This window comes from Thalassophryne amazonica, chromosome 9, assembly GCF_902500255.1.
Source record: "Thalassophryne amazonica chromosome 9, fThaAma1.1, whole genome shotgun sequence".
Taxonomy (NCBI): domain Eukaryota; kingdom Metazoa; phylum Chordata; class Actinopteri; order Batrachoidiformes; family Batrachoididae; genus Thalassophryne; species Thalassophryne amazonica.
Window position 1 is genome coordinate 90649897 of NC_047111.1, and position 25326 is coordinate 90675222.

At 41.6% G+C, this 25326-nt stretch overlaps 1 protein-coding gene across 1 annotated transcript in view; it reads right to left on the reverse strand.

The window, feature by feature from the left end:
- Positions 1–2954: 2954 nt before the first annotated feature.
- The window catches only part of zc3h12b (zinc finger CCCH-type containing 12B), a 28258-nt gene continuing 5886 nt past the window's right edge, over positions 2955–25326 (reverse strand). Inside the window, exons 2-6 of the mRNA XM_034178753.1 lie at positions 17456–18237; positions 17124–17263; positions 6283–6517; positions 5833–5939; positions 2955–5746 (exon numbers count right to left, since the gene is read on the reverse strand). Of these exons, the coding sequence (XP_034034644.1) occupies positions 4320–5746; positions 5833–5939; positions 6283–6517; positions 17124–17263; positions 17456–18087 (2541 nt within the window). The 5' untranslated portion in view covers positions 18088–18237 and the 3' untranslated portion in view covers positions 2955–4319. The remainder of the gene's footprint in view (positions 5747–5832; positions 5940–6282; positions 6518–17123; positions 17264–17455; positions 18238–25326) is intronic.

The following is a 25326-nucleotide window of genomic DNA, read 5'->3' on the forward strand; positions in this document are numbered from 1 at the left end:
ATGCAGATGTACTGTAGAAGTAACTATGTCGCTGACCTTTCTCAATTACATCCACAGAAATATTTTACTTGTTCTGTATCTCATTCAGGCACATCAGCATATTTCTTAAAAAAAAACAAAAACCAACCATTTCCATGTAGATATGCTCAAATGTTCAATGTAAAAATTACTGGAGCATCTTAATGCCTTAAAACTGATACACAAACCTTGGTTTCTTATTTCCATATTTTAGAAATTAGTTGTGGACAAAATCTTGAAATAAACTGAAGAATTAAGTGCATAAATTACATATTTGAAACAAATTCCTGAAAACAAGCTGCTCCAAAGACAAGTTCATGGGCCAATTTTGACCTAATCAGTATCACCTAAGGTGGCAAAACACTAGCAATCCAGTCTCTGCATACCATGGCCTACACAAAAATATATAACACTCAGAGCAGCATCTATAGCCAGGTAGGAGTCAGATAAGGATTACACAGGGAATAAACAGTAAAAAATGCTCCAAACATGTTCAAAAGTATACCACCGCATTTGTCTGATCATAAAAGTTCTAAAAAGGTATAGTTTCTGTGAAATAAAATGTAAAGTCACTGAGTTTTTGGGTTTAAAAAGGGACAAATGCAAATTTCACTTTGTACAGGGGTCAAAAATTTAGTTTATCGTTTAAACAACAAAAAAAGCCATTTTTTTTGTCAAGCTAAAAATAATAAAACAAATAAAAAAAACGTTATGTCTTGGTTACCAAACTCAGTATGTTTTAAAATCATATTACCCATATCAATTTACACCATTTTTAGATCAAAACTGGAGCATCTTAAATTTCTGACCCCTGCATAAAAAGAAATTGGCTTTTGTCACCATCATTTTTAACCCCAAGGCATAGATCTTTTTTTATAATCTTGTTTTTTATAAAAACAATGGATACTCTCAACATGAATGGGGCATTTTTAAATTTTGACCCCTGTGTAATCCACCTGGTTATAGCTACAACTCTGGAAAGGTTGTCGCATATTTGTTTTTTCCTACGCCATGGCATACCAACAATGGATTATTTGTGTTGTATTGCAACCTTAGGTGGCATTAAAAACTTGCTTGGCTCATGGACTACTTCAACGACTTCATTAGAGCTACTGTTTGAAGCAAAGTTACTTTGAATATTTTGACACTGAAATAAAAACAATTGCACCTTTCTTAAACACAAATACAGTGCATCCGGCAAGTACGCACAGCACTTCACTTTTTCCACATTTTGTTATCTTACAGCCTTATTCCAAAATGGAGTAAATACATTTTTCCCTCAAAATTCTACTCACAACACCAAAGGTTTTCTTTTCTTTTGAAATTTTTGCATATTAAAAATAAATGGTAAATGGACTGCATTTCTATAGCGCTTCTCCATCTGCATCAGATGCTCAAAGCACTTTACAATAATGCCTCGTATTCACCCTGATGTCTGGGTGCTGCCATACAAGGTGCTCACTACACACAAGGAGCAACTAGGGGATTAAGGACCTTGCCCAAGGGCCCTAACCTGTGCACACAGCCGCCTTTGGCGCACAGCCCACGAATCAAACGGCTGTGTGCCACAGGCACAGCCTCTCCAGCTAAAGATGGCTGTGCACACGTGTGCACAGCCGTCTTTGGCACACAGCCTCTACAGCCAAAGACAGCATGCTAACTGGCACACAGCTGTTTGTGTGCGCAAAAGACAACGGGCTTGGGAGGTTGAACGAAGTTGGATGACAGTCAAACGGAACGCTGACGGGAATTACACAAACGATGAGGAACCATCAAGACAGAAAGCAAAGCGGAATACAGACAACTTCAAGTTGTCATCGGGATTCATACAGGAACGAAGCTGGATGACGGTTAAATGATGTCTCTGAAAGTCAACGTAAGTCCAGATTTCTTGTTTCGTTTTGGCTTCAGTGTGCTTCGTTAGTGCCACGTGACCGGGGCTTTGTTGCTAGGAAAGTTCAACGACCAAAATACCAACATTTTGGGCGCAATGAACATCTTTACACTATTATTTGATTTCTTTGTGCAACTCACATCACTATTCAAGCATTCAAAAGGCTATTCTTACTGCAACACAACAACAACCACACATGAAAAAGTTTCTTGACAGTTCTTGTTACTGAAAGAAACTGTGTCTCCCTAACCGGATAGAGTTGTGACGTCCCCCATTCCTTTGACTTCATGCTTGGTTTGTACTCAAACATGTCAACTGTGGGACGTTATACACTGAAAAAAAATGTAAAAGCAACACTTTTGTTTTTGCTCGCATTTTTCATGAGCTGATTTCAAAGATCTTAAAGCTTTTCTACATACACAAAAGACCTATTTCTCTCAAATATTTCACAAATCTGTCTAAATCTGTGTTAGCAAGCACTTCTCCTTTGCTGAGATAATCCATCCCACCTCAAGGGTGTAACATATGAAGATACTGATTAGACAACATGATTATTGCACAGGTGTGCCTTAGACTGGCAACAATAAAAGGCCACTCTGAAATATGCAGTTTTGCTTTATTGGGGGGGGGGGGGGGGTCCTTAAAACCAGTCATTATCTGGTGTGACCACCATTTGCCTCACGGACTGCAAGCAAGTGTTGCATTTATACTTTTGTTCAATGTATGTAGACAGGTGTGTGCCATTCCAAATGATGTCCAATCAACTGAATTTATCCAAAGTGGACTCCAATTAAGCTGTAGAAAACATCTCAAGGGTGATCAGTGGAAACAGGATGCACCTGAGCTCAATTTTGAGCTTCATGGCAAAGGCTGTGAATACTTATGTACACGTGATTTCTTAGTTTCTTCTTAGTTCGTAGCTAGTATTTTTAATAAATTTGCAAAAACAACAACAAAAAACAAACAAACACTTTTTCATGTTGTCATTATGGGGTTTTGTGAGTAGAATTTTGAGGGGAAAAAAAAAAAAGAATTTCATCCATTTTGGAATGAGGCTTTAAAATAACAAAATGTGGGAAATGAAGCGCTGTGAATATTTTCCAGATGCACTGTATATAAATAGGAAAATTCTGGACCTAGTTGCTAATAAAATCAGAAATACAACTGTACAGTACACTATAGTAAATTATCCAAACAGATTTTAACTTATGCTTTAATAAACCTGTGAACCTGTGATGTATAAGTGACGTAGAATACTGACACTATATGAATTCTTTTTTTTGGCATTATTTAGCAGCTTATAGATGACTTTTAAATAATGGCTTTTTGTGCAATTATATATACATAGATATGTGCACATGTACATACACAAGTCAAACCTTCTTTTTTTTGGCTTGCATTGTGCACTGTTAAATTCTACCAAAATAGTAGCTTTTTAAAGTGAGGCTGAGAAAATATATGTCTTTAGATAATGAGATAGTGCTTTACATTTGAAAGTAGGTGGATTCAATGTCTAAGATTTTCATTGAAATCAATTGGACAATAATGTGTGAGGTCATTCATATATAAGGCCATTAAATGTCAAAGTTCATGCTGTGAGGTATGTACTTACCTCTCTCTGACTTATCACAACCAAATTCACAAAACTGTCACAAGAATTATTTACAGCAGAGGCAGACTTGTGCAAGGTTATTTATAGTTCACCTGCACCAGAAACACACGAGATGTTTTTCATAACACATTCATATTGCCTGAACAAGATCTTCAGAAAAGCTACAAGGTGCTTAAATGCTGATATACTTGTCACTTTTAAATATCTGAATACAGGACATGTTGCAAAGAAACCATATGCAGTCTTAACTGCGTTGCCATGTAACTAATCGGTGAGGTTTAAATTGTACAAATGTTTAGCGTTAGGTCAGTTAGCTTTAACACTATGATGACCAAAATTTTAAACAATGTAATCAACTGCAACTATTGGAAATGTATTTAAAATTGATAACTGAACAGCACTGAAAATAATGACATTCATCAAAAGTTCACTTAATTATGAATGATACAAATCTGCTCATGCTCAGGTGTTATGAATGTATTATGAACTGGATTTAAAATAACTTGTTACCTTAAATCAAACACACCACATTTCATATAAAAAATGCAGCTTAGTATAACAAACATCTTACAATTCTACTTAAACTTAAAAGATAAACTTCTTCTACACCGACTTCGTCTTTGACATCTTAGTGATGTAAAATCCAGAAGTCGGATTACTCTCACTGGACGGTTTGAAAATTAACTCCTGAGGGGAGATGTTGCACATGCAGCAACAACAATAAAGTGCCTGCCTTTGCAATCAAAATCCTCTTTTCTCTTATTACAATTTTCAATGTTTAATGAGATTATATGCTCAATGGTACGACCTCAGCTTTGTAACAATGACAGCGGCAAGTTGCTGCGGATCTGTCAAGTGAGGGTTCTTCTCCATTACAGAGTGGACTACGTAAGCAGGAAAAATGTTGCACAGGTTCCGATATGTTTGATACTGATGGTCGGGGATGAGGTATCGCTCTTGGTGTTCAGCTGCAGATTGGCTCTCCCATGGTGATTTCCAAATTTGTTCCATTTTGTCAGGCATGCTGCGGACCATCACCCGCTCGCAACACGGCATCAAGCTGTTACTCAGTGGGTATGAATGATATTCATAGGACTCATTACCACAAGGCAGAGGATCCCAGCTCGCATGCTGCTCTCGGCACAGTGGAGGCCGCCTCTGCCTCATTGGATTGCTATCATACAGTCTTGAATCTGATATGCTGTCCATGCGTGTCATACCAAGAGATCGAGTGGGCTGTGAGGACAAAGGTGGGAGGACATTTTGAGTTAGGGGATAGTCTCCAGGGCAACTGGATCTGGCACCCACTGCAGCGTGCTGGATGTGCGCCACTAGATGAGCTGTAGACTGCTTACGGGGGCCCTGCTTGGGCTCCTCAGGTCCATAACTCTGAACCCTGGTTAATGCCTCGTGATGAAACCTGTGTGAAAATGCCTGCATCCTGCTCTGTGCAGCAGACTGCTGCTGCCCCTTCACACTCTCCTCTAAGCTGCTGTCCACAGAGCTGGGATACAGATCTCCGTATGAGGAGAATGAGTCACTGTTTGAGTGGCTGAGGCAGGTTTCAGGACATTGGCTGGGGTTTCTTTGATATACGCCATGCTCGTGCTCCATGCTACAGAAACTGTCAACATTATGCATGCTGCTCATGCTCATATTTGAAAAGTCACTGTGCAGTGAATAATATCCATGGTCACTAACTGAATCATACTTTGGGAACTGTTCACTGTATGTAACAGAGGCCCCGTGACTATTAGTGACCAAAATGGGTGGATACTGTACACTAGACATGTGTTCTAGAGAACTATGTGCAAACTGCAAGGAACCTGGCACTGGGCTGCTGGCTGATCGTGTGTTCAGGGCCCCAGCTGCATGACTCTTGGCAGGCTGCATGGTGGGCACACTGAGAGCAGTCACAAGGGAAGGCACGGAATTTGTCTCAGACTTCCTAACAACAGACAATGCTTCTGCAGGTTCACAAACCACCGAACGAATACTGGGGTCAGACTGGCGCTTGGGGGCCACACGCTTGGCCTCGGAGTTGCCATCCCCTTTTAAAGCTGCTGGACATGTACCACACTTCATCAAAGCCCCTTCACTCATTGTCTTGACTGCAGACAACTTGGCAAAGGCCCGTAGCTCATCTGCAACTGACCTCTGAGGTTGGTTGACACGCTCTGGATGATAGTACTTGCACTTATGTCCATATGTACACTTCTTCCCTGTTGAAATGCAAAAATCTATTTGTGGTAGGGAAAAAAACATTATTTGGACATTGTTCAGAAAATAAATTATTCTAAAAACTCACCATAAGGGCAAGGCTGTTTTTTGTGCTCTGGAACAACAGGACGCCTGCGGAGAAAATTTTCTAAGCTTGGCCCATGTCTTCCCAATGGATCATCAGGTGGCATGAATCTGTAAGACATTATCAGTTTCTGTTACGAGATCTAACTTTTTAAATCGAACAAATGACACACCTGCAACAAAAATAACTTTAAAACCAGTTACCTTTTTTCACCAACAAACTGGCATTGCTCAATATAAAAACTGAGTACAACTTACCACAAATAAACAACCTCATTTTGGGGAAGAAAACATCAAAGAAAAACTTGCTTGTAATTGTAAAACACACAATCACCTCATGTATTATTTAGAAGAGCACAGCTTCAAAACAAATGGCTATAGTTATGTAATGAAAGAACCCTCTACTGCATTTTTACATAACTGTTCACAGTAACAATACATCACAGTTGCTTACTTGTCATTGACAAATGAATACATCAGTAGACGCTCCTCTATGAACATCTTCCACTCTGGCTTCTCATTTTGCAAGTCCCTGTAGTTGTCATTTGACACGATAATTCCATCAGAATCATAAGCCAGCTTCACTATGAAGCGATCATCATAGCACACCACTCTCCTGCCTTGTACTCTGCGAGAAGGGGTGAATACCAGTATCTTCTCCTTTTCTAGCTTGCGTAGAATTTCTTGATCTGTAAAAGCAATGTTGGCTTATTTATGTTGGTGAAAGTTGACCATATCTTCTACAACAACCCCAATATCAACATGACTTTTCTCATAATCAACTGGAAAAAAAATCCTGATAACTAACTGTAAACACAATGTACAGTAGTGTTCAGAATAATAGTAGTGCTATGTGACTAAAAAGATTAATCCAGGTTTTGAGTATATTTCTTATTGTTACATGGGAAACAAGGTACCAGTAGATTCAGTAGATTCGCACAAATCCAACAAGACCAAGCATTCATGATATGCACAGTCTTAAGGCTATGAAATTGGGCTATTAGTAAAAAAAAAAAGTAGAAAAAGGGGGTGTTCACAATAATAGTAGCATCTGCTGTTGACGCTACAAACTCAAAACTATTATGTTCAAACTGCTTTTTTTAGCAATCCTGTGAATCACTAAACTAGTATTTAGTTGTATAACCACAGTTTTTCATGATTTCTTCACATGTGCGAGGCATTAATTTTGTTGGTTTGGAACCACGATTTTGCTCGTTTATTAGTGTGCTTGGGGGTCATTGTCTTGTTGAAACACCCATTTCAAGGGCATGTCCTCTTCAGCATAAGGCAACATGACCTCTTCAAGTATTTTGACATATCCAAACTGATCCATGATACCTGGTATGTGATATATAGGCCCAACACCATAGTAGGAGAAACATGCCCATATCATGATGCTTGCACCACCATGCTTCACTGTCTTCACTGTGAACTGTGGCTTGAGTTCAGTTTGGGGGTCGTCTCACAAACTGTCTGCGGCCCTTGGACCCAAAAAGAACAATTTTACTCTCATCAGTCCACAAAATATTCCTCCATTTCTCTTTAGGCCAGTTGATGTGTTCTTTGGCAAATTGTAACCTCTTCTGCATATGTCTTTTATTTAACAGAGGGACTTTGCGGGGGATTCTTGCAAATAAATTAGCTTCACACAGGCGTCTTCTAACTGTCACTGTACTTACAGGTAACTCCAGACTGTCTTTGATCATCCTGGAGCTGATCAAAATGTCAGATTTTGCACATCTTGTGCCCTGTTCCCCTCACAAGGCTCTCTCTCTCTTGTGTCCTGTTCCCCTCAGAAGGCTCTGATAATGATTGAAAATTAAAAAGGCAAGAAAAATGCTACAACCTTGAAGTGCTTATTAACCAAAAATATGCTAGATACAGCACAGATATGTTTTATTCTATTAGTTTTGACATATTATACCACATTTATAAAAAAAAAAACCTAAACATACTGCTATTTCAGGAGTGCTAGAACATTTTTTATAAATATGTTGACTTTTAATTTTTCTCAAAATTGCTTGTTTTCACATCCTCATTTGGCCATGTGGCCAGATGAATAACATTTTCATATTTTCACCATGGTTTCTTACATGTCTAAAGATGATATGATCAAAAGATTGTGTTGTTACTGGCCTTCCTTCTGGAGTTATATTTTTTCCATATTAAATGCTTGTAAATGTTTGATGGAGGTGAAATGATTAAATTTAATTATTTCTTCAAGTAAAATGTAAATTTCAGAGCTGCCAAATAGACTTTTCATAGCAATTACTAAGTTTCACTTATAGTTTAGTTACAAACAATGAAAAACCAACAATCTTTATCTAGTTCAGCATATTTATTAAAAGTCATAAAGACCACAGGTGACAATGAGCTGTTACTTGTATATAATCATCACAGCATAAATGATGAATGATTTAATACTTACCCAAGATCATGTACTTTTTGCTGACATCAGATGCAATAAGACAAGTACTGACATGTGTCAGTGACTTTGGACATGTACAGACAAGAGTGGATTACTTCATTAAGTATACTTATTCAATTTATTTTACTGTTAACGTCAGAAGTAGTGAGATAGGTACTGACATGTATCAGTGACCATCTCCACTTCTAGATATTTTTCCTGATTCTAAATGATTAGATAATCATTAATGCAAATCATTGTTTTAGCTATTGATGACTTTTTATTAAAATTTACTGAACCAAGGTCCAATGATATGATGCAAACAATTAAGTCATGGAAACCATTGCATATACAATAATTCTTACTGTTTGATCCAGCATGACAACTACAACACCTGAATTCATACACTCCCCCCCCCCCCCCCCCCCCCCACACACACACACATATACACACAAAAATCATTACTTCAGAAGGAAGGCCAGTAACACAATCTTTTGATAATATCATCTTCAGATATGTAAGATAGGTAGTAAGATAGGCAGTAGCATGGTGAAAATATGAAACTGTTACTTAACTGGCCACATGGCCAAATGAGGATGTGAAAACAGGCAATGTTTAGAAAAATTAAAAATCGAGCATATTTATAAAATTTGTTCTGGCACTCCTAAAATAGCAATAACTTTTACATGCGGCCTACTATGTCTAACTAATAGGAGAAAAAATGCTTTATTTTGCATACTTTTTCAGTAATAAGCACTTAAAGGTAGTATTTTCTTGTGTTTTTAATTTTCAACCATTTTCAGAGCCTTGTCAAGGGAAAAGGGCAAAAGATATACAAGCTCTGGCAAAATTTTCAAATTCTACAGAAAAGGTTAGCCGTAGACACTGACTTTCAAAGCTGTGTATTCCATACAATTGGAGATATTCATGCTGGAAAGTGCACCAAGAGCCTTGTTTAGTAAAATTCAAACAGTGCAACCTCGGATTTCTCTGTGTCAATAAAACAGTCTGATTCTGTGAAGACTTTCAAAGTGTAGACTTAAGATGCATCTGTTCTCCCTTTCATATGGCTAGCAGACTGGCATAGTATAGTATTATGCTGCCTATCCTTTTAAAGTAATTTTATTAGCAATGGAACAGGTCTTGGCCTCAACTTTATTTAAATTTTGGGTCTGTGAGTGAAGTTTAGGGCTAGCAGCCGTTGATCACCTTAGTAATTTCTGTTTCTTGGTTGATTTACTGCTGATGAATTACACCTTAGGTGTAGTTTTTTTCCGGCAGACTGATTCTGCTCTCTTCTCTCTGTCCGAGGTACGAGCAGTGGATGGATCCAAACTGAAGGGCCCTGACAGACTGCAAGATGGAAGGCCAGAGGCAGGTGCTGCATGCTGCAGTCTGCATTTCAAAGTGGTCCTGTTGGGGGGGCAGGCTCACTGAAAGTGTGGACGACTCCTGCCTGTGGTGCTGCCACCTGTGTGGACTTCTCATCTTCTTTATATTGTTATGTTGTTTTATTTTCTGTTTCTTCAGCTTTGTAAAACTTTGCAAAATCTTGTAATTCTTAGAACGGCCTAAGCAGTAGGTCACCCCTTTGAGTCTGGGCTGCTTGAAGTTTCTTCCTCAATACCATCAGAGGGAGTATTTTCCTTACCGCTGTTACCTGTGTGCTTGCTCTCGGGGTAAGGTTAGACCTTACTTGTGTGAAGCGCCTTGAGGCAGCTTTGTTGTGATTTGGCATTGTATAAATGAAATAAATTAAAAATAAATTGAAATTGAATTGGTTCCTAAATGTTGTTCTTAAACCAAAACCAACTGTCCCATAACAAACAATGTAAAACAGTTCCTGGCCCTAAAAAGAACACTGTGTTTTTACTTTTTTAACATTCTTTGCAAATAACTTCACCTTTCTCTCTTACATAATAATTTTATAAAATTTCAGACTATAACTCCATTCATCGAATTTCTAACCGGTTTATGGTTACCTGACTATTTATCAATGACATATTGACAAAAAAATCTTTGAAGTAAATGTTTGCTATTCTGATAGCAAATTGTCCCTCTCAGAATACAGGGGTGCCTTTGAGTCCTCTTATAATGTTGTTGACAGATGACAATAATTTTGAAATATGTTGTGTCCATAGGCAATGTCATGTGAGCAGACAATAATATTAGTTTATGAACAGGGTATATCATGATATATACAATGCATCCGTAAAGTATTCACAGTTCATTCATATTCATCACTTTTCCCACATTTTGTTATGTTACAGCCTTTTTCAAAATGGATGAAATTCATTTTTTCCTCAAAATTCTACACACAATATCCCTTAATGACAATGTGGAAAAGTTTTTTTTGTGGTTTAGTGGTGAACAATGTTGCCTCACAGCGAGAAGGTCATGGGTTCGATTCCCATCTGTGTCCTTTCTGTGTAGAGTTCATGTGTTCTCCCCGTGTTTGCCTGGGTTCTCTCTGGGTGCTCCGGCTTCCTCCCACATCCAAAGATACGCAGGTTAGGTAGATTGGATACTTTAGATTGTCTGCAGGTGTGTGTGTGGGAAATCTGGGGAAGGGCACAGGAACATTTCTGCTGCTTTGAAGGACCCAATGAGCACAGTGCCTCCATCATTCGTAAATGGAAGAAGTTCAGATCCACCAGGACTCTTCCTAGAGCTGGCTGCCCATCGAAACTGAGTGATCAGGGGAGATGGGCCTTATTCAGGGAGGTGACCAAGAACCCGATGGTCACTCTGTCAGAGCTCCAGCATTCCTCTGTGAAGAGAGGAGAACCTTCTAGAAGGACAACCATCTCCGCAGCAATCCACCAATCAGGCCTACATGGTAGAGTGGCCAGATGGAAGCCACTATTTAGTAAAATACACATGGCAGCCCACCTGGAGTTTGCCAAAAGGCACCTGAAGGACTCTCAGACCACGAGAAACAAAATTCTCTGGTCTGATGAGACAAAGATTGAACTCTTTGCTGTGAATGCCAAGCATCATGTTTGGAGGAAACCAGGCACCATCCCAACAGTAAAGCTTGGTGGTGGCAGCATCATGCTGTGGGGATGTTTTTCAGCGGCAGGAACTAGGAGACTAGTCAGGATTGAAAAATTGACTGAAAAATAAATGCCGCAATGTAGAGACATCCTGGATGAAAACCTGCTCCAGAGTGCTCTTGACCTCAGACTGGGGTAACGGTTCATCTTTCAGCAGGACAATGACCCTAAGCACACAGCCAAAGGAGTGTCTTCAGGACAACTCTGTGAATGTCCTTGAGTGGCTCAGCCAGAGCCTAGACCTGAATTTGATTGTTCATCTCTGGAGAGATCTGGAAATGGCTGTGCACTGACGCTCCCCATCCAACCTGATGGAGCTTGAGAGATGCTGCAAAGAGGAATGGGCAAAACTCCCCAAAGATAGGTGCACCAAGCTTATGGCATCATATTCAAGTCAACTTGAGGCTGTAATGGGGCAGCATAGTCTCATTTGAACCCCTACATAATATTGCGGGATTTGACCACATCTGAGGATAGCTTGCCATTGCACAACACAAACACAGCATCACTTCATATGGAAAGATGGTGTACTGGCTGCAATCACCAAAACAGTCACAAAAAGTGCTTTTTTTTTATGCCCAGTGGAGAAGGGAAGACGAGGGAGAGCTTGTGTCGGTATGTTTTAGCCTCCACACTTTGACAGCGTACCTGCTTTCTCTCACCTGCACAACTGCCTTGACATGTTTGAGCTCCGGGTCATAAACAAACCACAACACGTGTCCGCTTTCCGCCGCATCGTCACTTTTTCTTTGCATTTTCACTTTGTCTGCCGTGTAATTTGCCCAAACACTCATAGAAAGTGCCATGTTTCTGATGGGAGACATACAAGGGCTGTTCCCGGATTGTTATATGGCTGGGGGGGCCTGGCTGCCGGTTTGTTTCTGTCTTTTGGTTTTCCTCCCAGGTGGCGTGCGTTTGGGACTGAGTGGCTGTGTTGCTGAGGCTGTCAGGACCTCACCCTGATCACCTGCGACTCGTCAGGACTCACAGCTGTGGTGCATCTGGATGGATTGGAGCATGTTGGCATTTAAGACTGGAGTGCACAGTGTGTATTTGCCAGAGACTCGACCTTGTGACCAGACGGGTGAGATCGTCGTCTCGGGAGCCATCTCATCAGCAGCGGATGCTGAGAACGTCCAGGTTTGATGCACAGTCTGTGAAAGAGGAGGGGGTGAGGTCTCACGCTCGTCAGCACACTTCCTGAGGTACGTTAGATTTTGTGACTAACAGTTATACAGTCAGTAAATGTGGTGTCCCTCACACCTTATTATATTGAGCTGTACGTTAGTCATGTATCGGCTTCCACTGCAGTGGAGTTTTGTGAACGGGATGTTCCATGCCTGCAGGTTGGGAAGCTGATCAGTAATCAAGCCAGGAAGTGTTTGATGTTTGTACACCTTTAAGTGTTCTGTGTGTAGAGTATGGACTCACATAATGGTTCCTTCTTTCACAGACTCGGTTGTTGCGGCCACCTGGGGGGTGTCGGCGGGGTCCTTGGGTCCGAAACAGCTTCTGGCTCCGGACCGTTAGCGCGGCTGGGAGCGCACCACGCCAGGCCGCACCTTTTGTTATTATCACTGTTATGTATTAAATTCAGTTAGCCTTTATACCGTGCTCTGCTTATTTCATACTGGGTCCTTCAAACGCTGGTCGGTTCTCCGAGCTGCGTCCGACACATAACAGTAGTCTCTGGCCAAACATCACGGACCCAGCGGTAGCAGAGACGGTAACGCGCCGGGAAGGCGGCAGCAGACGTTCAGTGGTTATCCGGATCAGTTGCGGGGCTCTCCGCCCGGAAGGTGCGTGTTTGAGACCCATTACTGGATACTGATTTGTGCTCTCTTGCAGCCGTGTTCCTGTGTTGTGCCTTATCCGTGGGTCGTGGTGGAGTGTGACTGGAGACGGCTTCGCGTCACACTCCGACCGGATAAGAGGTGTAAACGGGAGCTGCAAGAGTGCGTTTGTAATGGGTTCACGCGCACGGCGGAGCTCTGTTAGCACGGGTCGCTGGGCTTCCTGTGTTACAGTCGTAGCCCCGTTTCCCCGGACAAAGGTAACTACTGCGTCTGTTGTATCAGCTCCGGCGTTATTTAGTTGAGCACATTTTGGTTGTGTGTTGCACTCAGCTGCGCACATAAGAGCAGCTCGTTTGTTTTTTCTGTCGCCAAAGGGGTTTTTTCATTTTTTGCACTCTGGCTCCCCCTTGTGGTGACTGAATCACGTTACCGTCAAGCTCTTGAGTAGGAACAGGTGTGTTCCATTTGGTTGAGCTTGACGGTATAACTCACTGATTTGTTTTGTGTTAGTTCATTTTGTGTGGGTGTTTTTTGTGTGGGATTTTATTTTGTTTTGTTGTCCACTATTTGTCTGGGGTTGTGACCCTGCAGCCTGTCTGACAACGAACAGAAAAAAAAAAAAAAAAAAAAAAAAAAAAAAAAAAAAGGACCCAAACAACTGTGTGTTGGTCTGTTTGTTTTTTCTTTTATTTCTTTTTGTTTCACATCCCCCGGGGTTAGATGGAACGGTCCCCTGGGGGGTGATGGGTTGTTTTTTCTCTTTGTTTTTTGTTATGCCCTCTCTTCTCCTCTGACTCCAGCCGGGTGTGCCGTACTGTCGGCATTGCTGGAGGGGTGCAGTTAGGTTGTGCTGGGCGTTTCCCAGGTAGCCTCTGCACCCGGGAGGGGAGGGGGGGGTTTGGGGTGTCTTTTTGTTTTCCCCCCCCAGTTTCCGCCCTCAGGGTTTGACTGTGGTGTCCTCTGGGGGGGAAAGGGCGTTGGGTCCATCTAGCCGTGGACGGCCGGGGCTGGGTCCATTGATCATGAGGGGAGGCGTCTCCTGGGGTTGACGAGTGGTCCTCTGGGAGGCGCTGGTAGTCCCCGTGGGTGACGTTGGATCCCAGAGGGACCTCGGCCGTGGTTATTGCTCCTGGAGTTGGCGGGTGGCCCTCTGGGGGGTGTTGGTCCCTACGTGTCATTTGGGGGGAGGAGGGGGGGTATTTTGGCATTTTTGTTTGAGTTCAAGTTTGGGTTTTTCTTTTCTCCCCTTCCCTGGGGTTTGATGGAACGGTCCTCTGGGGGGGGTGTGTTTTAGTATTTTTGTTTGTAGGCTTGGGTTTGGGTTGTTTTTCCTTTCTCCCCTTCCCTGGGGTTTGATGGGACGGTCCCCTGGGGAGGGGGGGGGGTGTTTTGGTTGTTTTGTTTTTGACTAATCACACATGTTTGGATAAAGGCTGACCGCACAGGTGTAGGAACTCCTGGCCACACCTGTGCTAAGAGACTGTCAGAAACAAGGGCAAAGATGCAGCCAGTTCAACCAGTCTGTTGGAGGATGAACGCGGACACGGTTTCCAGCCATGGTCCCTGGAGGGGGGTGTTTCTCCTGGGCCAGGTGTGTGTGGTCGCCGGGAGGCTTCCCGTGAGGGTGGGGTACTGTTATATGGCTGGGGGGGCCTGGCTGCCGGTTTGTTTCTGTCTTTTGGTTTTCCTCCCAGGTGGCGTGCGTTTGGGACTGAGTGGCTGTGTTGCTGAGGCTGTCAGGACCTCACCCTGATCACCTGCGACTCGTCAGGACTCACAGCTGTGGTGCATCTGGATGGATTGGAACATGTTGGCATTTAAGACTGGAGTGCACAGTGTGTATTTGCCAGAGACTCGACCTTGTGACCAGACGGGTGAGATCGTCGTCTCGGGAGCCATCTCATCAGCAGCGGATGCTGAGAACGTCCAGGTTTGATGCACAGTCTGTGAAAGAGGAGGGGGTGAGGTCTCACGCTCGTCAGCACACTTCCTGAGGTACGTTAGATTTTGTGACTAACAGTTATACAGTCAGTAAATGTGGTGTCCCTCACACCTTATTATATTGAGCTGTACGTTAGTCATGTATCGGCTTCCACTGCAGTGGAGTTTTGTGAACGGGATGTTCCATGCCTGCAGGTTGGGAAGCTGATCAGTAATCAAGCCAGGAAGTGTTTGCTGTTTGTACACCTTTAAGTGTTCTGTGTGTAGAGTATGGACTCACATAATGGTTCCTTCTTTCACAGACTCGGTTGTTGCGGCCACCTGGGGGGTGTCGGCGGGGTCCTTGGGTCCGAAACAGCTTCTGGCTCCGGACCGTTAGCGCGGCTGGGAGCGCACCACGCCAGGCCGCACCTTTTGTTATTATCACTGTTATGTATTAAATTCAGTTAGCCTTTGTACCGTGCTCTGCTTATTTCATACTGGGTCCTTCAAACGCTGGTCGGTTCTCCGAGCTGCGTCCGACACATAACACGGATTTAGGATTATTGTGTCACATGCATCATATTTTAACCCTTTGGCGCCCATCCTCAAACGAGACTATGGTGCCCAATTGCTGCCAAAGGTGCTTCAACAAAGTATTAAGCAAAGGGTGTGAATACAAAGTGTGGTGAGTCCACAATGAACTTAATGTACCTACTTATATATTAAAAAATTCTGTGTGAGGTGTTTCAAGCAGGTGTTGTCCAGCGCACACCAGTGGAAAAAAAACAAAACATGCACGCATAATCCAAACTGAAGGTGCACGTGCAGAAACATGGACAAAGGATTCATTTAATATTTAGCTAGTTTCCTCTTCCAAGGTAACAGGTTTTTAGTTAGTTAGTGCTACAGGTTGTCAGTAATCGCTACAGTAATCGGGGTGCAGATTACTTGTGTGACATGACTTGCACTTTCTGTGACAGCCGAAGCTGCATGTCCGCTTGTGCTGAATTGACACCGGAGCTTTCAGAAGCCCAGAATGAACCATCAGCCGCAGGAAAAGTAAAAGACAAAGCTCTCCGCCTGAGCTCTGCTGAGATTTTAACAGACAAAGTTTCTGATAAACTCTGTGGAAATCAGCTGACAAGGAACTCATTTTGTGTTTTATAAAATGAAATTTATTCGCCTGTTGGCTGTGTATTGATATCGATATGATATTGCTCTTTTTTTTCCTGAAATCACATACAAACTCAAGCCACTCCCATTATTTTACAGTGGACGATATGCTGTTGCCGCACCGAAAAACGCGTGGTCATTGTGTGCCCGTCGGGCGGTCATGGGGTGCTCTATGAGGAGCTTTGTGTGGTCTGTGTGGTATCTGTGAATCTACTGGGCTTGGAAACTCTCCTGCAGAAATCAGGCGCAGCTTCATGGCGACCACGGCAATCATGGTGGTTTGTGAGAGGATACTGAATGGACATTGATGGAACTGGCGGCAGTGGAGCGCCTCTTTGGCAATTTCATGACCGCACAAGGAATGCTGGCCAGACTCAGTCCCTGTGTGTGTGTGTGTGGGGGGGGGGGGGGCGCGTTAAGCAGCTAATCAATGTAGCAACAGAAGCTGCACTCACAGCCCAGTTTGTCACAGGCTGCGTTCATATGCACGCGCAGCCAGACTGACTGATGATTTCACCGACCACTGGCACTTACGGTCCGAGAAAGCTCCGAAACATGTAATGACATGAAAAAATAAATAATTACCCAGGAAAACAGAGAGGGAACATCCTAAATTTGAAAATCTGTATGATGGCGCTGAAATCATAGCATAATGATGTTGCGCCATTATTCCACTGCTTAGGGAGAGAGCCCTGATATTACTGACAGGCTTTTTGATATGTACTACCACTGGGCAAATGTAGTGTCCATAGACAATGAGATACACCTCAATTTCCAAGATGCATAGCAAAAAATCCATGTGGTCTAGTGCTCTAATATTTTAGGATTAGAACAGCAAGAAAATATGATATTTACATGGATATATTTGAAATAGATGGACACCTGATTGTGAAAAATGGGATTATGAATTATTAGCTTTACTTTGTCTTTGATTTACTACCTGTGATGAGAGCATCAGGCCTCGATTGCTCCTTTCTCCAGGCTGGGACAAACACAGTGATGTCTTTGTGTCCTTTCTCCAGGAACCATTCAACAGCCAGTTGTATCCCACGACATGAAAATACCTCTTTATTGCCATGGCTGCAAAACAACATTTTGGCAGAAGGTTTCCTTAAAACAACATAAAGTACAAACTGTGTATTGGGCCTGAAGCACAGACCACAGTATGATTATCTACAGTCAGGTTCTAAAATAAAGACACTGCATGAATTTGAAGAGTACTGGAACAGTAAGGAATTGCAGCATAATTTAATGTTGTTTACTGGGTCTTACCTCATTGCCACATTTGAGCCATCAATGACAATCGGCCTCAGGTTATCGTAAGTATCCACCGGTTCATCTTCCACAGACACCTCAGGACTAACACCATCTTTACCACAGGAGGGCCGAGATATTGATGCTGCTGTACTGCTGCAAGGTTGGTTTTCAGGCTCTAGTTTGTTTCCAAGCCTTACCAATTCAGCAAGAACATCGTTAATAAGAGCAGCAGCTCCCAACTTGTTGAGAACTGTTTCAACCTGCCCTCCTGAATAGCCCAACTTTAAGGCAAATTCCATTTTTGTTTGGTACTCCCTGTCACTGGCAGGCTTGGCAGGCATCGGTCCAACATTGGTCTCATCATCACGCAACTCTTGGACAGTGCTACTCTGCGAAAAGCTGGGGCGATCGAGGCACGGAGAACGACAGAGCTGTCGATGAGGTTTTGTGACACCCAACGGGTCCCTGTTCTTACAGCTGCTGTTGTTCACCTGCGCCTTCTGGTGTTGCAGCTCTTCTGATTCACTGTCAGAGCTGCTCCCATCATCAGACTCGTCAGTGGCATGCTGGGCCTCACTTGAGTCAATGTTCTCCCTGCATGGGCGTTTTTCCATTTTGAGCTTCTCCACTGTGGACCATGCTGTCATCACTTTTGACTTGACACCTCACATTTCCACCCCATGCTTCCACACCTCCATCGCAACCATGGCATCATATTCAATGCTGAACATTAGCACTACAGGCTCTTTGTGGAGAGCCTCACTTTGTGAGCAAGGGAAATCAAAAACTACTTAATGCTGAAAGAAAGCAAAAAAAAGGGAAAAAAGAAATATATTAGTAATGAGTGTCAATTAGTTCATATAAACCTAATCGTTATGTAAATTATTTGCCTCTCTAGCAATTTAAATAATCCTCAGTATTTTCCATTCAGATGCCTTGACTAAACACATTTACCTTCACCAAAAAAGCTGTTGTGGTGGGGAGGCGATGGTTTACTGCAGTGGTTCTTAAATCGGCTCTCAAGTACCACCACAAATACACATTTTCTAAGTCTACCTGCTCTGCCACAAGCTGATTAGCTCATTTACGTAGGTATCTGTCGGTACATGACTGGCTGAACACACCTTTTTTTGTTTTTGCATATTTGTTGTGTAACTGTTTATGTCTGACTGTATTGTTGTATTTTGTGACCATGTTGTTGTGCTGCCATCTTGGCCAGGTCACTCTTGGAAAAGATATATATATATATATATATATATATATATATAAGAAAAGAAACCGACCTTTTTATTTTTTCAAAAACTACAACCCCTGGCAAAAATTATGGAATCACCGGCCTCGGAGGATGTTCATTCAGTTGTTTAATTTTGTAGAATAAAAAGCAGATCACAGACATGACACAAAACTAAAGTCATTTCAAATGGCAACTTTCTGGCTTTAAGAAACACTATAAGAAATCAAGAAAAAAAGATTGTGGCAGTCAGTAACGGTTACTTTTTTAGACCAAGCAGAGGAAAAAAATATGGAATCAATTCTGAGTAAAAAATTATGGAATCACCCTGTAAATTTTCATCCCCAAAACTAACACCTGCATCATATCAGATCTGCTCGTTAGTCTGCATCTAAAAAGGAGTGATCACACCTTGGAGAGCTGTTGCACCAAGTGGACTGACATGAATCATGGCTCCAACACGAGAGATGTCAATTGAAACAAAGGAGAGGATTATCAAACTCTTAAAAGAGAGTAAATCATCACGCAATGTTGCAAAAGATGTTGGTTGTTCACAGTCAGCTGTGTCTAAACTCTGGACCAAATACAAACAACATGGGAAGGTTGTTAAAGGCAAACATACTGGTAGACCAAGGAAGACATCAAAGCGTCAAGACACAAAACTTAAAGCAATATGTCTCAAAAATCAAAAAATGTACAACAAAACAAATGAGGAACGAATGGGAGGAAACTGGAGTCAACGTCTGTGACCGAACTGTAAGAAACCGCCTAAAGGAAATGGGATTTACATACAGAAAAGCTAAACGAAAGGCATCATTAACACCTAAACAGAAAAAACAAGGTTACAATGGGCTAAGGAAAAGCAATTGTGGACTGTGGATGACTGGATGAAAGTCATATTCAGTGATGAATCTCGAATCTGCATTGGGCAAGGTGATGATGCTGGAACTTTTGTTTGGTGCCTTTCCAATGAGATTTATAAAGATGACTGCCTGAAGAGAACATGTAAATTTCCACAGTCATTGATGATATGGGGCTGCATGTCAGGTAAAGGCACTGGGGAGATGGCTGTCATTACATCATCAATAAATGCACAAGTTTATGTTGATATTTTGGACAATTGAAAGGATGTTTGGGGATGATGAAATCATTTTTCAAGATGATAATGCATCTTGCCATAGAGCAAAAACTGCAAAAACATTCCTTGCAAAAAGACACATAGGGTCAATGTCATGGCATAGGGTCAATGTCAATGAGCAGATCTGATTTGATGCCATCTCCCCAGTGCCTTTACCTGACATGCAGCCCCATATCATCAATGACTGTAGAAATTTACATGTTCTCTTCAGGCAGTCATCTTTATAAATCTCATTGGAACGGCACCAAACAAAAGTTCCAGCATCATCACCTTGCCCAATGCAGATTCGAGATTCATCACTGAATATGACTTTCATCCAGTCATCCACAGTCCACAATTGCTTTTCCTTAGCCCATTGTAACCTTGATTTTTTCTGTTTAGGTGTTAATGATGGCTTTCGTTTAGCTTTTCTGTATGTAAATCCAATTTCCTTTAGGCGGTTTCTTACAGTTCAGTCACAGACGTTGACTCCAGTTTCCTCCCATTCGTTCCTCATTTGTTTTGTTGTGCATTTTCAATTTTTGAGACATATTGCTTTAAGTTTTCTGTCTTGATGCTTTGATGTCTTCCTTGGTCTACCAGTGTGTTTGCCTTTAACAACCTTCCCATGTTGTTTGTATTTGGTCCAGAGTTTAGACACAGCTGACTGTGAACAACCAACATCTTTTGCAACATTGCGTGATGATTTACCCTCTTTTAAGCATTTGGTAATCCTCTCCTTTGTTTCAATTGACATCTCTCGTGTTGTAGCCATGATTCATGTCAGTCCACTTGGTGCAACAGCTCTCCAAGGTGTGATCACTCCTTTTTAGATGCAAACGAACGAGCAGATCTGATTTGATGCAGGTGTTAGTTTTGGGGATGAAAATTTACAGGGTGATTCCATAATTTATTCCTCAGAATTGAGTGAGTCCATATTTTTTCCCTCTGCTTGGTCTAAAAAAGTAACCGTTACTGACTGCCACAATTTTTTTTCCTGATTTCTTATAGTGTTTCTTAAAGCCAGAAAGTTGCCATTTGAAATGACTTTAGTTTTGTGTCATGTCTGTGATCTGCTTATTTCTACAAAATTAAACAACTGAATGAACATCCTCAGAGGCCGGTGATTCCATAATTATTGCCAGGGGTTGTATATATAAATATATATATATATATATATATATATAGAGAGAGAGAGAGAGAGAGAGAGAGAGAGAGAGAGAGAGAGAGAGAGAGAGAGATGTTTGCAGAGGCAGGGTCTTTCAGATCACGCACAGCGCGCTGTGAATGCCGCAAGCAGATGCAGAAAATGGGCGGAGTTCTGTTTGTGTTCTGGAGTCTGAAGAAGTCTCACAGTCGCCATGTTTGTGAAAACTCATGTTTCCAAAAAAAAAAGAATTAAATAAAAGGTGAAATGCTCAGTCTGTGAGTCATAACCACAAGATAAGCAGTGAAAAGCAACAGAACGAGTGATGGACATCACCTGACTGCGAGGAGCTTTTTTTCAGCAACTGTTCGGAGTGAGGCCGGGCGAAAGTGAAGCATGGTCTGGCCAGACACCCACAGCAATCGATGAGAGAGAGAGACAGCAGCCGGCATGATAAGAGTGGACACACTCAGTCTGAAATTCTTCAGTTTTGGACATGTACACACACCCAGTTTGAGCAACAGAGCTTTTGCAAATGTGTGAGTAATCTGAAAATAAGACATGACATTAGTGCACCACTGAATGTTGAATTTTTATCGGCTAATGTTAGCTTAGCCTTTATGACAGAATGCTGAATCAATCACTCAGTCAAGGTGACTGAATGTTTTATATTTGTAGACTGTTCAATCAATTTTTATTTTTGCCAAATAAATTTGCATGTTGCACATGTTGAAATGTTCCACATCAGGAACATCTCTGTTATTCATAATGTAAGGAAACTGTCTCCAAAAACTGTCTCCAAAAACTCCACCAAGAGGTTGAAGGTGCAGAAGAGACCTTCATCTGGATATGTCCTCTGACATATTTCTGCAGGCTTCTGTGTTTTGGCCTGATACCTCATTTCTATTGGACGTGGGAAGCTACATCACAGCATGCAGTGGTGAAAGATGGATTGAGTGGAACTTTGACCACAACGAGTTTGACGTCAAGCAGCAGTTCGTGTTTCCGGTGGATATTCTCATTGAAGATAATGGGTCTTAGAGCAATGCAAAAAGCCCTTAATTATGTTATCTTGCTGTATTTGTGTTTTGAGGTCATTAAATAGCACATAGCCACTATTATTCTACAGTGCATCCAGAAAGTTTGCATAGCCCTTCACTTTTCCACATTTTATGTTGTAGCTTTAGTCCAAAATGGAGTAAATTCATTTTCCCCTCAAAATTCTACTCCCAACACTCCATAATGACAATGTGAAAAAGCTTAAAAAAAAAAAAAAAATAAGAAATCACGCATGCATAAGTATTCACGCCCTTTGCTAATACTTTGTTGATGCATCTTTGGCAGCAATTACAGCCTCAAGCCTTCTTGAATATGATGATACAAGCTTGGCGCACCTATCTTTGGGCAGTTTTGCCCATTCCTCTTTGTAGCACCTTTCAAGATCCTTCAGGTTGGATGAGCATGTCAGTGAACTGCCGTTTTGAGATGGTTCAGATGGCTGGACCACTCAGGGACATTCACAGAGTTGTCCTGAAGCCACCCCTTCGATATCTTGGCTGTGTGCTTAGGCTCATTTTCCTGCTGAAAGATGAACCATCACCCCAGTCTGAAGTCAATAGTGCACTGGAGCAGGTTTTCATCCAGGATGTCTCTGTACATTGGTGCATTCATCTTTCCTTCAATCTTGACTAGTCTCCCAGTTCCTGCCGCTGAAAAACATCCCCACAGCATGATGCTGCCACCACCAAGCTTCACTGTAAGAGATGGTGCCTGGTTTCCTTCAAACATGATGCCTGGCATTCACAGCAGAGATTAATTTTTGTCTAGTTAGACCAGAGAATCTTGTTTCTGAAAGTCCTTCAGGTGCCTTTTGGCAAACTCCACATGGACTGCAATGTGGCTTTTGCTCAGGAGTGGCTTTCATCTGGCCACTCTAGCACAGAGGTCCGATTGGTGGATTGCTGCAGAGACGGTTGTCAATCTGGAAGGTTCTCGTCTCTCCACAGAGGAATGTTGGAGCTCTGACAGAGTGACCACCTGGTTCTTGGTCACCTCCCTGTCTAAGGCCTTTCTCCCCCAGTCACTTAGTTTAAACGGGCAGCCAGCTCTGGTAAGAGTCCTGGTGGATCAGAACTTCTTCCATTTACAGATTATGGAGGTCACTGTGCTCACTGGGAATTTCAAAGCAGCAAAAATGTTTCTGTACTCTTCCCCAAATTTGAACCTCAAGACAATCCTGTCTCGGTCTACAGACAATTCCTTTGACTTCATGCTTGGTTTGTGCTCTGACATACACTATCAACTGTGGGACCTTATATGTAGACAGGTGTGTGCCTTTCCAAATCATGTCCAATCAACTGAATTTACTCCAGATGGACTCAAATTAAGCTGTAGAAACATTTCAAGGATGACCAGTGGAAGCAGGATGCACCTGAACTCAATTTTGAGCTTCATAGCAAAGGCTGTGAACACTTATGTACATGTGATTTCTTCGGGGGTTTTTTGTTTTGTTTTGTTTTTTTTAAGAAATCTGTGAAACTCTCAAAAAACTTTTTTTCACATTGTCATTATTGGGTGTCATTTTGGAATAAGGCACATTTTCCACATTTTGTAACATAACAAAATGTGGAAAAAATGAAGCACTATAAATACTTTCCAGATGCACTGTAATTGATTTATTAGTCTGCAGTGTCTAAAATGCAGTGATTGCAGAATGTATTCTGGCCTTGAATCTTTCAGTCAACTTTGGAAATTTGAACAACATGTCTGCTTCTGGACCATGGCTTCGTGCACTTAAGGGAGTCATGCACAGTTGCATAATTCTGATATGATCAAGGTCCCAATTCAAGAATAGTTCAGATTCCCTGTGAAGAATACATGCATATGTAACAAGTCTTATGGCACAAATAACTGTTAAACCTAGTGTAATAGTAAATGAAAAAAAAAAATCTGTTTTTTTTTTTTCTCCAGGTGGTAAAATGTCACACAAGCACAATGTTACAGACCTTATTTTACTCAAATAGTGAAATCGCTGTTTGTAGCATTTTCCGGTTTGTGGCTCACAGGTTCTTAACTGTACTGTCATTGTCTTACTTGAAAACGAAATGTGGCACTGGCATATAATTTACATCTGTCCAAGTTTAACTTTACTTGTTTTCATTTGTGTATATGTAATATCTAAATGCACACATTCAGCACAGAATCAAATGTTTGTCTATTTTTGTATGTACAACAAACATAACACAAGTGAATTAATACATTGGTAGTACAGGATTTGGTGCTCTCTACTGAAATAATTTTAAAAATGTGCATATACCTCCATCAGCCAAAATAGAAAATATTAGCCTATCATATATAGTGTCTTTAATTTCGAAAGTGTAGATCTGGTAGACACAAAGGGCAGCACAGCTTGTCAGCTATATGTTTGTAAACAGTCATATTGTTACATATACAACCCCAATTCCAATAAAGTTTGGACGTTGTGTAAAATGTAAATAAAAACAGAATACAATGATTTTCTTCAACCTATATTCAATTGAATACACCACAAAGACAAGATATTTAATGTTCAAACTGATAAACTTTATTGTTTCTGTGCAAATAATTGCTCATTTTGAAATGGATACCTGCAACACATTTCAAAAAAGCTGGGATAGTGGTATGTTTACCACTGTGTTACATCACTTTCCTTCTAACAACACTCAATAAGTGTTTGGGAACTGAGGGCACTAATTGTTGAAGCTTTATAGGTGAAATTCTTTCCGATTCTTGCCTGATGTATGACCAGTTGTTCAACAGTCCGAGGTCTCTGTTGTCGTATTTTGCGCTTCATAATGCGCCACACATTTTCAATGGGCGACAGGTCTGGACTGCAGGAAGGCCAGTCTAGTTCCCGCACTCTTTTACTACGAAGCCACGATGTTGTAACGTGCAGAATGTGGCTTGGCATTTTCTTGCTGAAATAAGCAGGGACGTCCCTGAAAAAGACATTGCTCAGATGGCAGCATGTGTTGCTCCAAAACCTGGATGTACCTTTCAGCATTGATGGTGCCATCAAAGATGTGTAAGTTGCTCATGCCATGGGCATTAACACAACCTCATACCATCACAGATGCGCCGGTAACAATTTGGATGGTCTTTTTCCTCTTTTTTACGTAGGACATGACATCCATGATTTCCAAAAACAATTTGAAATGTGGACTCATCAGACCACAGCATACTTTTCCACTTTGTGTCTGTCCATTTCAAATGAGCTTGGGCCCAGAGAAGGCGGCAGCATTTCTGGATGTTGTTGTATGGCTTTCGCTTTGCATGGTAGAGTTTTAACTTGCACTTGTACATGTAGCGACAAACTGTGTTAACTGACAGTGGTTTTCTGAAGTGTTCCTGAG